At 43.9% G+C, this 13,781-nt stretch overlaps 1 protein-coding gene across 1 annotated transcript; it reads right to left on the bottom strand.

Annotated features, from left to right (window-relative positions):
* Positions 1-615: 615 nt before the first annotated feature.
* Positions 616-2,769, bottom strand: LOC311289834 (zinc finger BED domain-containing protein 4-like; the record flags this gene model as incomplete). The annotated part of the gene is made up of 1 exon (XM_084408080.1): positions 616-2,769. One exon carries the CDS (start codon positions 2,767-2,769, stop codon positions 616-618), a length of 2,154 nt encoding a protein of 717 aa, XP_084264206.1.
* Positions 2,770-13,781: the final 11,012 nt, after the last annotated feature.

Raw genomic sequence — 13,781 nt, forward strand, 5'->3', positions numbered from 1 at the left:
GATGAGCGAGTACAGCATTATCTGTATCTGTATCTGTATCTGTTAACCATATGAATTATTTGTATCTGTATCTCTACTCGTACTGGGCGGGGCCTAGCCCGGAACTGGGCGGGGCCTAACCCGGAAGTGGGTGGGGTTTAACCCGGAAGTGGGTCGGGTTGACTTAAAATGGGCGGGGTTTTAACCGGTATGTTATTTCAAGTATGCAATTGATAGGGGTTGATCAGAAATTGTTATATTTATTGCTGATTAGAAAACTATTTACATGACAGCATCAGCATTGAGCTTCAGATCAATGGTTTTGATCACGATAACAAACAAACTATATACAGAACAAGTTTTGCAACAATGAATACAACACATGCAGTTGCAATTATGAAATTAAATGTAATGAACAAGAGTTTTCATCTCAATATAACTTTCTTTTTTTAACTTTTAATTTTTTTATAATCAATGTGATTTTTTTTTTTGGTTCTTTTTTATTTTTTTTATTTCCACACCAGGTATGTGTGTGTGTGTGTGTGTGTGTGAGAGAGAGAGTAAGAGAGAGACAGAGAGAGAGAGAGAGAGAGAGAGAGAGAGAGAGGGGGGGGGGGGGGCGGGGGGGACTGTGTTCTACTGATCAAATAGTCCGACGCTGTTTTTCAGATCTGCATTGACTTTAATGAAGACCAGTTGTTCCACATGGCTAGGGTCTAAGTTTGCACGCTGTGGACTGACCACATTTCCAGCTGTGCTAAAAACACGCTCAGACTGGACACTTGTAGGTGGACAACTGAGATGCTGCAGTGCAAAGCGTGTAAGATTGGGCCAGCACTGAAGCTTGCCTGACCAGTATTTCACTGGGTCATCGGTAAGGCTGATGTCCCCATCTGCCAGGTAGGCCTCCACATCACCTGATGGTAAATGTGTCCTCATTGGAATAGCCGATTTCTTTTTCTGCAGGAAAGACAAGACTGAAGTGCTGCTGGTGGCAGGTGTCTCTTCTGCGTTTCTTGCAGGTGTAGCCACAGGGTCACAGAGCTCCATCCTGAGGAGTAATGTCCTCTTCAGTGCCTCCACATCAACATTGTTTGGAAAACAGCTGGCCTTATATCTGGGGTCAAGGAGAGTGGCAAGCAGAAATGTGGAGTTTGCAAAAATTGGTTCGAAACGCCATTTAAGTTCTTTGCTCAGATTGGCTGCTAGTTTCCTTGCTGCTGTGCCTAACCTTTCCCTGGACTCAGCCGCAACATCTTGGCCCAGCCCCACTGTGGCATCCTGATCTTCATCACCAGCCATGAACTGATCAGATTCATCCTCAGATTCCTCACCAGCATGCAGTGACCTGATGATGGAGCACAGGCCATGCAGAAGGGGGATGACCTCAGAGATGGAGGCGCTGTGTTTTGAGAGCGCCCGTGTGACCTCATCAAAAGGACTAAGAACAGTGAGCATGTCTGATGCTAACCCCCACTCATTTGGATAGATGATTGTTGGAGCTTTACCCATGTTAGACTCCTGTGTCATAATCTGCACAGCCCTGCGCTGCTCCACCAGCCGCTGGAGCATGTAGAACGTATAGTTCCACCTTGTTTTTACATCTGTTATGAGCGTGTGCTGGGGGAGGTTCAATTGTGTTTGCAGCTCATGTAGTCTGTTGCTGGCTTTGCTTGAGCGATGAACATGGCCAGATATGCTCCTGGCTTTGGAGAGAAGGGATGTCACAACTCTGTCCTTCTCCAGTGCTTTGATCACCACCAAGTGAAGCGTATGGGACACGCAACGGATGTGCCCATATTCAGTCAAAGCTTTCACCATGTTCGCTGCATTATCTGAAACAACAAACCGTATTGTGACAGACTGACCAACAGACTCTTCCCACTCTCTCATCTTTTCCTTAAGGCAGCACAGAATGTTGTTTGATGTGTGCTCAATGTCCAGCACACCAACATTTAGCAGCCCTGCTTTCCTCTGTACTGAAGCTTCCCCTACACGTTCACACCAGTGCCCAGTAAGACAGAGATAGGCATGTGCATTGTGATTGCTGGTCCAGAGATCTGTAGTGAGGTTGATGACGCCTCCTTCAGCTGCCTTAAGTGACTGGACCAACTCCCCTCTCATTGCCTCATACAGCTCAGGCACTACAGTTCGACTGAAATAGTGCCTCGAAGGTATCTTATACTTGGGCTCTAAAAAGCCAACAAGTGTCTTGAAGCCTCTCCTCTCCACCACAGAGAAAGGTTCAAGATCAGTGCAGATCATTTTACCAATCATCTCTGTAATTTGTTTTGACCGGGGATGGTTTGCTGAGAATGGCTGCTTTGCTGCAAATGCAGTGAGTATTGGTGAAGAGGAAGATGAATGTGAGCCCTTAGCAGCACCCAGCTGAACACCAGTGACCCAAGAAGGAAGAGGAGAGGAGGAGGAGGTGGCTGATACAGTGGGCTTTCTCATGTGATGAACATATAGCAGATGGTTATGTAGAGATGTTGTGTTGTAATGTTTTGCATCTCGACCTCTGCTTAGCTTGGACTTGCAAAGCTTGCAAATGGCTTTGGAGGGATCATTTTCAGAAACAGTGAAAGAGTTCCATACTGCAGAAGTCCTCTTGATCTTTAGTGGAGGAGGACCTCCATCCCCAGATGCAATATTGGTCTCAGTGGGGGAAAGGTGGGTGATACTGCTACTGTTTTCGTTGTCACTGATTTGACCCTCACTGTCCTGCAAGGTTAAGCAAACTCTGACTGGTGGTGCAGTGTCAGCTGAAGTACTATCTGTATCACTCATTCTGTATCACTGATCATGAGAGAGAGAGAGAGAGAGGGAGAGAGAGGGGGGAAAGAGAGAGAGAGAGTGTGTGTGTGTGTGTGTGTGTGTGTGTGTGTGTGAGTGTGTAGCTTAATTTGTAATATTATTTATACCACAACTACCTTTTTTTTTTATGAAATACAGCAAGAATGTGTCATCAGTGCATGAAGTCAAAAAACTGGTTAGAGCCAGCAGACGGTAAAAAAAAAAAACTCAGATGACCGGCAGAGAGGGAGAGAGAGAGTGTGTGTGTGTGTGTGTGTGTGTGTGCGTGCGTGTAGGTAATTAATTTGTAATATAGGCTAGTATTAGTTTTATACCACAACTACCTTTATTTATTTTTTATGAAATACAGCAAGAAAGTGTCACTCAGTGCGTGAAGTCAAAAAACTGGTTAGAGCCAGCAGACGGTAAAAAAAAAAACCTCAGATGACCGGCAGAGAGGGAGAGAGAGTGTGTGTGTGTGTGCGTGCGTGCGTAGGTAATTAATTTTATAATATAGTATTACTATTAGTTTTATACCACAACTAACTTTATTTATTTTATGAAATACAGGAAGAAAGTGTCAGCCACTCAGTGCGTGAAGTCAAAAAAACTGGTTAGAGCCAGCTGACGGTTAAAAAAAAAAAAAAAATCTCCGACATGCAGAGACGCAACGCGAGTCGCATTCTACCAAGCACCACGTCTGAACAAACCCCACGTTTACCAAAACTCTACTGCTTTATAAGTAAGTACTACAAACCAAAGTAAAAAACAAACCTGCAGCTGAAGAAAACCTAAACGTTTAACGGAAAAGACCCGCGAACCTGAGTGACTGAGGGAGAGACAGAGAGAGCGCTGTTCTTCTCAGTGTTCTGTGTGTGAGTGAGCAAAGCGTGACACAGCAACACAATAAATCTGTGTGTAAGGGGTGGGGCACTGTGACTAGCCTATCACAGAACGCAGACACAGTCAGCTACCCAATGAGATTTTTTATTTAATCCGAGCACAGAATTAACAGATATTGACTCGTATTACTCGTATAATACTCGTACTCGGCAAAAGTGCTTTATCCGTACCGGATACTCGTTTCAGCCGAGTATCCGGCTCAACTCTACTGAATATAAACTAGGGGTGGCACGGTACATGAAAAAACATCCGAACCGTTCGGTTCGCTTGTCTCGGTTCGGTGCGCGTGTGCGTCGCGCGGTTTGCACGGTTCGACGCATGCGCAATGTAGCCTCGTGCCCGTGCTAATACAATGCTAAATCATAAATCAGACATATGTAGAATTACATTACAATGTCCAGCAATCGATTTATATAGTACACTGAGTTTACCTAGACATTTAATGAGATCTACTCCACACTATATGTTGTTTTTTTCATGTGAATAAATAGGCTACATAGATCGACTGTTCCACGTAGCCTAATGGTCCAGTGGCAGAACTTGCCAAGCGTATCAAAGGTTCTGAGTTCTAATCTGCGCTCGTATATATTTTTTTCTTTATCAAAACCGATTATGTTTATCAGCGGTTGTATATCAAGCAGGGACCGATTTGTATGAATTTTGTTTTATTATTTAATCGGAACGAGTAGCCTTGAGTCTCCTCAATGGATTGAAGCGCGCGTCCGAGTGATGAATGTGCGGCCGCTGCGGTGTGTGCGCGAGCCACGAGAACACTGTATCAGCACCACTGATCGCAACTGCAACGAGCACTTTGATCACTTGATTAAAAAAACACATTTCAGCGCTAAATTGCTTCTTATTTAACAAACGAATGAAACAAATACTTTGCTAGTTAACTGGAAATGTTTTATTTATTTGTATTGGTACACCCGTGCTGCAAGATAATATCAACCCTGGCAAAAAATGGTGGGGACATGTCCCGCCTATGATGACGAGACACGAGGATAAATTGACAAATAACGGTCCAACACAGCCCACGTAGCTCTACAGATGATGGACCTCCAGGGCCACTGAAAGTTTCCTCAGGGTGACTGCTCACTCATATTACTTCAGAATGGGAAATGAGAAGCTGCGTTTTGCAAACACACCCCATTTATGAAATAAATAAATAAATAATTAGATAATTCAGCTATATATCATATGCTGAAGTACATTTTTGGAGTGTTAAAGATTAAAAGAAAAAACAACAACATGAACCGTACAGAACCGAAAACCGTGACCCTAAAACCGTGATACGAACCGAACCGTGGGTTTTGTGAACCGTGCCACCCCTAATATAAACCCAACAGATCACTCAGATCATTAGGATCATATCAGCTAGAAATACCAAGGGTTCACTCTAAACATGGCGAGTCCACTTTTAGCTATTATGCCAGCCGCAGCTGGAACCAGCTTCCAGAAGAGTAAGGAAGTGGCAGGGAGACGTACTCAGGGAACGAGGGTTACATACATAACCGAGACGTTCCCTTTCGCGGTCACTACGAGTTACGTCAGTGACAACGAATGGGGTTCCCAGTCTAATCACGCCACCTACCTTCCAGTGCCTGAGTCTGAGATCCCTGTTGTGAGGCTAGCACGGACGAAGGACTCCTACTTAACACAGGAATACCAAGGTACACTGGGAAGCATATCTCAGCGGAAATATGCAATCAGTGCCAGCCCGAAGGGGGGGAATACACATATGACTCGGAAGGGTGGAATATTGGAATATTGGAAATATTGACCTGCTCCTCGTCCTCCCTGATCTTGCACAGGGTCTGTTCAAGAAGGCTCACTGGGGGAAATGCATACTTGCGGCGGCAAGTGCAAACGAGGTTCGAAAAGCTGAGGTTCGACCACAGGGTGAAGGTCTGACGGCAGGCTGGAGTCACTGGGACTCGGAGCGTGCCCTGTTGCCATGCCCACCTCGGGAATCGATCGCGAAGCCAGTGCTGAAGCTGTCTCATATGAAGCAATCCGAGCTGCGTTGCTGCGGCTGCGGATGCCATATGCCCCAGGATCCTCTGAAATAGTTTCAGTGGAACCTCACTCTTGCCCTCGAACTGTCTCAGGCAAGCTGAGACACCGCTCGAAAGCTGCGCGCACATGGCGACCGAGTCGATTTCCATACCGAGAAAAGAGATCCTCTGCACGGGGCAGAGTTTGCTCTTCTCCCAGTTGACCCGAAGGCCCAGACGAGCTAGGTGCCGGAGCACTAAGTTCCGGTGTTCGCAAACCTGGTCTCGAGAGTGAGCTAGGATCAGCCAGTCGTTGAGATAGTTCAGGATGCGAACCCTGTGTTCCCGTAGAGGAACAAGGGCTGCCTCGACGACCTTCGTGAAGACACTAGGAGACAGGGCTAGCCCGAATGGGAGAACCGTGTACTGGTATGCCCGCCCCTCGAAAGCAAACCGTAGGAACGGTCTGTGTCGAGGTAGAATGGAGAGATGGAAGTAGGCGTCCTTCAGGTCGATCGCTGCAAACCAATCCTGCGGCCACACCTACATTCGAAAATGCGTTTGGAGCGGTTCAAGACGCGCAGGTCCAGGATTGGTCGTAACCAAGCGTGCCGCACAAGCCCTGAAAAGTCAAAACGTATCGATCGCCCCCCGGTGACTGGTCCTAGTATAGGTCATAACCCCCACCTCCCCGTGTTATTCAACAGGACTTGAGACCAACTAAACAATTTAATTACACTTCAAATATCTTTTTTCCGAAGGTGGTTTCTGTCATTTACTGTAGTTTTTATCACGCTGATGTAAATTCAAGTATTTGTTTTTAAAGTAAGTTTGTTTTTAGTTAGCTACTTGATGCTATAAAAACGGTGGTGTGACGTCATGATTGACAGCTGTGATTGACAGGTTCTCTGAGCGAAGTAGTCACTGAAGCACCAGCAGACTTTTTTGGGGGCTCTTCGGAGGCTTTAGAGGGATGCTTTGGGTCACCACGGAAAGAAGCACTCTGCGGACACAGTTGCATCGCAACAGAACGTTCAACCTGGCAAACCCCAGTGTACCCTTTGGCAGCGGCCTGATCGAGAGGAGGAAAGGCGGAGGAGGTCGCCGGCCGATAATGGGAAGACAGGGGAGTCTACCAGGACCTCGTGACCTCATGCACGTGCGGGAAGAAAGGTATTGGGGTTGGACGCTGACGGGGGTCAGCGGCCGCACCCAAAAACCAATCGTCCAGCCGTGAGCACACAGGGCCGGGTGGCGGGGACCACTCAAGCCCAATGGCCGCGGCTGCCCGGGAAAGCATGGCCGTCAGCTCGGGATCAGACTTGGGCAATGCTGGCACGCCCGAAAGCGGCAGCACAGCCGAATCGTCATCTCCTGAGGACTCCTGCCCACCTTGTGATGTCGTCGCTTGAGAGGGGGGTGTGGAGCGTGGAATAGTCTGCGCTTTGTTCCACACCATCACCCTCAGGTCACCCTGGCCACCAGCCGAAGTACCAGCTCTCGTGGAGGAAGTAGATCGGGGTGTGGATGAGGGGACTCTCCCTTGAATGAGATCATTGAGTCTAGACCTAAGTGTTGCGATGGTTGCAACGCCCAGACACGCAAGACAGCGATTGTGCCCATCAGAGTCAGACACAACGCGACCACAACCAGAAGTGCACGGGCGAGGCATCTTTAAAGGGACAATGTGTAATTTTTTAGGTATTTTATTATCTAAAATCAATATTTTTATTCTTAAATATGTCCTCAATGGTATACAAATACCTCTGCCAATGATCTGACTTATCCTCGTAAACGAAGAATTTATTATCTTTATATACATGGGACGGGTAGGTCCACGGAGGCTTCCATATAGTTCCACCATCTTGAAAAACTATAATAGCAGAGAGGGACAAAAAGTACTAGGCCAACGCGTTTCCACAACGCGTTTTCGTTCAGAGCCAGCGTCACGTGAAACCAGCAGAACCAGCCCTCCAAACCAGCAGAAGCGGAGGAGCAGAGCAGTGACCCCCAATTTCCACCAACTGCGGAGCGACTGCGGATCCGCTCCAGAACGGCGGAGGAGTCAATAGGTTTCCATTAAAATCAATGTGTGTATTTTCACTGACTGCGGAACGGCTGCGTTCCGACTCCGGCGATCCGCAGCCCTCCGGAGCAGATACGCAGAGCTTCTATTTTTGCCGGATGCCGGAGAGCTCCGCAGCAATTCAGCACTTACCCCTCATTTACACTGCACACGTGTGCGGTGCATTACGTCTGCGACAAGGTTTTATTCCGTCCTCCACGCGGTGCCAATGCGGATGCACGAGACCACGGGATTTGCCTGTCCGACGTGGTTTTTCTTGATTTTTGGATTTCTACTTACAGTCTATGGTTTCTACCAAGGATATTGGTGTGTGATACGTTTGGGAGTTTGCACAGGGTGTTTATTTTGAGTTTGACAAATTTTTTTTTTTACTTATATTTTGTATTTCTGGTGCGACTTGGACCATCAAAAATAGACTAGGCGCCTATATTTAGCGAAGCGGCGCGGTGTAACGGTCACTTTGTGTTTTTGGGTTAATATGGGGTGAAATGGGAACTGCGCATGTGCGTAGAGCGTCAGTTGTAGGTTTGACGGGTGATGAGAGGAGATAACCGCTCTACCGCTACTCTTTCTTTTATTTCCTTTTTATATTTTGTGACCAGAGTTGGATGTTTGTTTGTATGTTACTTTTTCTCACTCGATCCCCATGTATGCGGACGAGTGTGACGTTTAAGTAATTGTATTAAACACGGGGAAGATACGCAATCTCTAGTCTCTCGTGCATCTTTTCCTCCGACACCTATTGTTTTTTTTTATCTTTCTGGGCCACATCCCAACTTTGCGTTACAGCGGAGAGAAGCTTCTGGGAAGCTTCTGAAACGCGCCGCGTTGCGGCCGGTGTAAACACAAGCATTGACTAGAATGGGCGCGATCAGCTCCGGTAGCCGTGTTGCAGCCGTAATGCGCCACAGACGTGTGCGGTGTAAATGAGGGGTTATATTGTGCGATCATGCGTGAATTCATGAGATCTCGTGGGTCCTCGTGACTTCAGCTGTTAGTCATGGCCGCAGCCGTTCCGCAGTTGGTGGAAATCCGGGGTGAGAGGCGCTTGTCACTGCCCCGGCAAGTTTAAAAGGCTGCACTGTACGGTTAGTCACAGGATAAGGAGTCCTCGTCGTCGAAAAAGTCCAAAGTAGACCGTAAAAACGAAATGTGACCGGAGATTACAAAAAACAAGGGTTAACCCTCTGAGGTCGACAAACGCGCCGGCGCGTTTTGCTGGATTTTCTTCACATTGTAGCACTATAAACTTATATTACTCCGTCATTTATGGTCATACAGAAAAAAGAAATATAAAAAAAGAATCTGTGATATTTCTACTTTTGTATGTGTCCACTTACAATCAAATCAAATCATTGTGTTTTTGTAAAATAAAGAAAATAAACAGGGTGTGCTTTCTGCCTCCCAGTCGCGGTGAACTTTTTTTTCTTGCGCACGTCTATAAACTGAAACAAAACTCAGCGAATACTTGTCACACATTTATGAGCCATATACCTTTATAAACATTTAAGTGTGTACTTTTAAATGATCGGATTCAAACTGAAAACAAATATTCTATGTTTAAGTAATTTGTATAAAACCAACAAGATGTCCAGCTTCTCAAACGCTTCCTAATAATTTTTTTATTTGACCACGCCTACGAGCGCAAAAGACATTCACATGCAAATCTCCACATGGAACGCGAACGCGCTCATTACCTCAAAAACAAAGCACCAACAAACTTCACAAGTCTCTGCTTTTCGTCGAGTTTGAAAGATGTGCCGTGAGCTTACATTGGCTTTACCCCAGAAGAAGAACGCGATTTGAAGACAAGAAAGATGTAAGGTAAGAAATTCTTACATATTAGTTTGTTATTGTTGCATAAATTTCACATTGCAGTTGAACTGTTGCTAGATATATGGTGAATATTATAATATTTAGACCCGTGTTTACTGTTACTGTGTTTGTGGATATCTGCTCAAACGTAGATATGTATAATATGGTAACCATAATGTTTCATATTTTGGAGCGAGCTCTGGTTTTGAATGTATCATATTTGGAGCGCGATCGCGTTTGAAACGCACTGTGCATAGCCTACTGCTTACAAGGCACAACAAACCTGGTGTTCATTATATTATATATTGTTGGGAACATTTGTGTGTGTGTGTGTGTGTGTGTGTATTCTGTGAATTTTAAAAAGCAATTTTAACCAGAAAAATCTAAAATTTATTCCTAATACATTTTAGAACTATATTCCCTATTTCTCTTGATATCAGTATGTTCACTTTTTTTTTTCTTTTCAGGGACCAGATGCCACTGACATGAGTCTCTGTACATGAACATGGTAAAGTGAAAATCAAACACCTTGGAAATGAAAGGTATGTACAATGTTTTTAGGAATGGCAGAAAGGTCACTGTCTTTGGATCATTGTTTTCAATAAGTGCTTTTTTGTCATTTGTTGTGTATATTTGGATTATGTTGTGTTGTAAATAAATCCAATCAAAAAGCCATTCTTTTTTAAATCTCCTCATTCTTTGTGCAAGGTTGCTCAGAATGGCAGGGCCTGTTAGCTCCTAATAGGGCTATTAGGGAGTGTCTTTGTCTTTCTCAGGTGTGAAAAGCTTGCATATTAATGAGATGATCCGCCCCTTCGCATAAAGCTTTTTCACACAAAACACGTCTTAGAAATTTGAAATCAATATATTGTCTTCTCTGAATGAGCAGTCAGGGTGATTTTCACATAGTTTTGGAGCAAATATTCTAGGCTACGTGATACAATTTCCAAAAGTCTTGTGAAGAAATAATCAGTATGGGTTTCATGACCTTATTTCAGTGACAATTTTTTTTTGTATTTTCACAAACCACGCATAAATGTCATTATCTCAAAACTACAAACTTTTACATACATGCTGCTGATATATTATTGTAGCAGAGTTTGTGCTGAATACAGTGTAATCAGACTTTAGCCATGAAAATGTCACAAGTAACAGAAATAAGCACAAATGTCAGAGCATGTCAGAACACCTCCAGGCCCAGAAAACAGCTCAGACCCCAGAGGGTTAATGTCGGGATAGCTTTTTCCAGGTGGAAAGAGCTAATGCAGGAGAAAGCTTTCAAAAGAGACGCTGAAGTTGCCTGCTTTCTTCTTGACAGGTAAGTCAATGTTACGGTCTTAATGTTACGGCTTGGTTGTGTACTTTATTATATAGACAGACAGTATAACTCGATGAAGTGCTATTAAAAGACATCCTGTCATAGCTTTATGGTACATAACGGCTACCGTAGATGCAACACGCATTTGAAAAAGCGAGGTGCTGGAGAGCAGTATTCGTTTGAATGCAAAATACAATTTCACCACTAGATGGGAGAAATTCCTACACAATGTCCCTTTAAAAAGACGTGCCACGTGCAAGCTCTTTTGTGAGAGGATTATTCTCCGCAGAGTGTTGAAGCGACCAGGGAGATTAACACACAAACACTGGCAGATCACTGCACAGATCAGCAGGGAATGTGCACTCGTTGGAACTCGCTGTCACACCAACACCTGGAGAGAAGCTCGTCTCGAAGAGTGAAGAGAAGATCTCAGATTTGGCTTGTGGAGTGAAGTGAATACTTGGCTCCGAAGCGAAAACATATCTGCATGTTGCCGGCGCACTTACTTATATACCCACGAGGTGGGGCGGAGTTACGCTATGCAAATTCCACAGACCCATGGCATTTCTTTGCCATTGGTTCGTTTTATATACTCGAAGGTGATAGGCTTTCTAAGCGAAACCCCATTCGTCGTCACTGACGTAACTCGTAGTGACCACGAAAGGGAACTCCCCTTTTCTAACAAACTGCTGACAAAGGGAATCCCCAAAGAAAGCAAAGATAAACGCAAGTAGAGGTTCTTAGCTGAACTGGTGCATTGATATAAATTTAATAACCCTGCCTAATGGGATTTCACCATCTATCTCACTCTTAAAACTCATTCTTTCCTCTCTTTCTTTCTGCAACTCGTATTAATGTGTGTGAGTGTGATTGTGTTAGGTATTAGTTTTATGTGTTAGAATAATCAAAAAATTCTTGTTTGTATTTAAAGAGAAGTGTTCTTGTGTTGTGCTTACGAATTTAACGTCTTAAATTCTCATCTATGTTACCGTGCTAATAAATAGGGTTTTCACTATAGTTTGGATATTTATATACGCTGCAGCCAATTGCTGTTGGCTGTTATATTTTCTTGTTTCCATGTACAGAAAGTTTTTATTTACTTTTTATTTTACCGCAGATCTGTTTTGAACCAGCTCCAACTGGGGAAGATGTCTTCACGGAGACGACAGCACGGAATAAAGCCAGTCATACCAGCCTCCTACGTTTCTGACACAGTAGTCCAGCGCAGCGACTACACATTGTCATACTGTAAATAACACACCATCTGCATTACAAACCATTTTATTGTTGCTGTTGTCGTTTTCGGTGTATCCCTCCAAATGCAATTTCACTGGCATAGAAACCAATGCAGATATTCCGGAAAACTAAAGACTGCGACGGGCCTCACAAATCAGATCCGAACATTTGCGATACGCAGTGTTTACAGGCAACAATTTAGATCAGATTCTGATTGGAGAAACAAATAATCAGATTTGGACTGACGAGTGCGAACATAGTCAAAGAGCTCACAAAGCATCAACAGGATCTCATTGTTTGTTCAAGGCCGGCCCATCACACGGGATCCATCCTGGCACGTTAATCGCTGAAAATGTGTCTATTTACAATGTGATTTTGCAGCGTTGAGTATTGTAGCCAATCACTGGCATGTCTGTTGACAGTAATGGCCAATCAGAGGTGTTTAAGTTACAGGTTGTGTGAATCCACTCAAGCCTTTTTGTATTCAGGGGCATGTGACGTCATGTACTGCCATCCGCCAATGGATTTTGATGTGAGGTTACACACCTCAAGACACCGGTCATGTTAATGCCGTTCCCCATAGTTTCAACACCAAGACGCAGCATCGAAGTTTCACTGCGAAAGTGAAGCAACTTTAAGATATACTTTTTTCTAAATATCATAAATGTTTGTTAACAATCAAGTATTCATTACTTCAATGAGCTCATTGTTTCTGCATTAAATTATTACATTGTTGGCTAGCTGTGATTTTGTATATGTACATTTCTGAAATACATAACTTAGATAGTCATCTCTGATAACAGATCCCTCTAAATTGTAACGTGGACTTGAAATGAAATAATGTGTATTGTGAAAAGCGATATACAAATAAATGTGAATTGAATTGAATATACTAAGAAAAAAAACTAATTATCTTTAAACAATCTGCTCTTGCATAGCATTTTATTCTTAAAACAGGATCAATAAGATTTTACGACTAGATATAAGATTGCAGGTCTTGCTAGATCAGGAGTTTTTGCAGTATCATTTTTTGTGGTGCTTCCTTTAATGTGAGAGAGGAACAAACAAGCATTCGACGAACTGCAGGAAGAGGAAAGCAGCACTTCAGACCGCAGCCTCGAGATTCACTTAAAACAAGAAACACATACATAGACAAAGACTACACAGCACAGCAAAACCCCCAGTGTTAAATCATAGAGACACATACACAGACAAATCGCATTTGTATGAGAAAGTGTTCAGACAGTTCAGGCTGCGGTCTGATGTGCTGATTTCCACTTCCTGCTGTTCGTTGAAATGCTTGTGTGCGCGCACAAAAAAAAACGACACAGCAAAAACAACTCTCGTCTTTCACATTAAATCAAAAGACCTCTTCTTATAGCCAGTGCACTGTTAAAAACAGAAAAACCCAACTGCGGTTATTTTCCTGTTCTTGTTGTTCGTATTTCCTTAAGTTATTCTTCTTTTTAACAGCATTTGTTCATCACTAACACTCAATCACTTATTTCTCTCATTTAACCGCAACACTGCTTGAGTGTTACTTTTAACACTCTGTAGTGTAGATTATATAAACACTGAGCAGTGTAAAGTGAACACTGGGGGTTTTGCTGTGTAGTCTTTGTCTATGTATGTCTGTCAGGTTTCAAGTGAT

This window comes from Rutilus rutilus, assembly GCF_951802725.1.
Source record: "Rutilus rutilus genome assembly, chromosome: 4".
NCBI classification, from domain to species: domain Eukaryota; kingdom Metazoa; phylum Chordata; class Actinopteri; order Cypriniformes; family Leuciscidae; genus Rutilus; species Rutilus rutilus.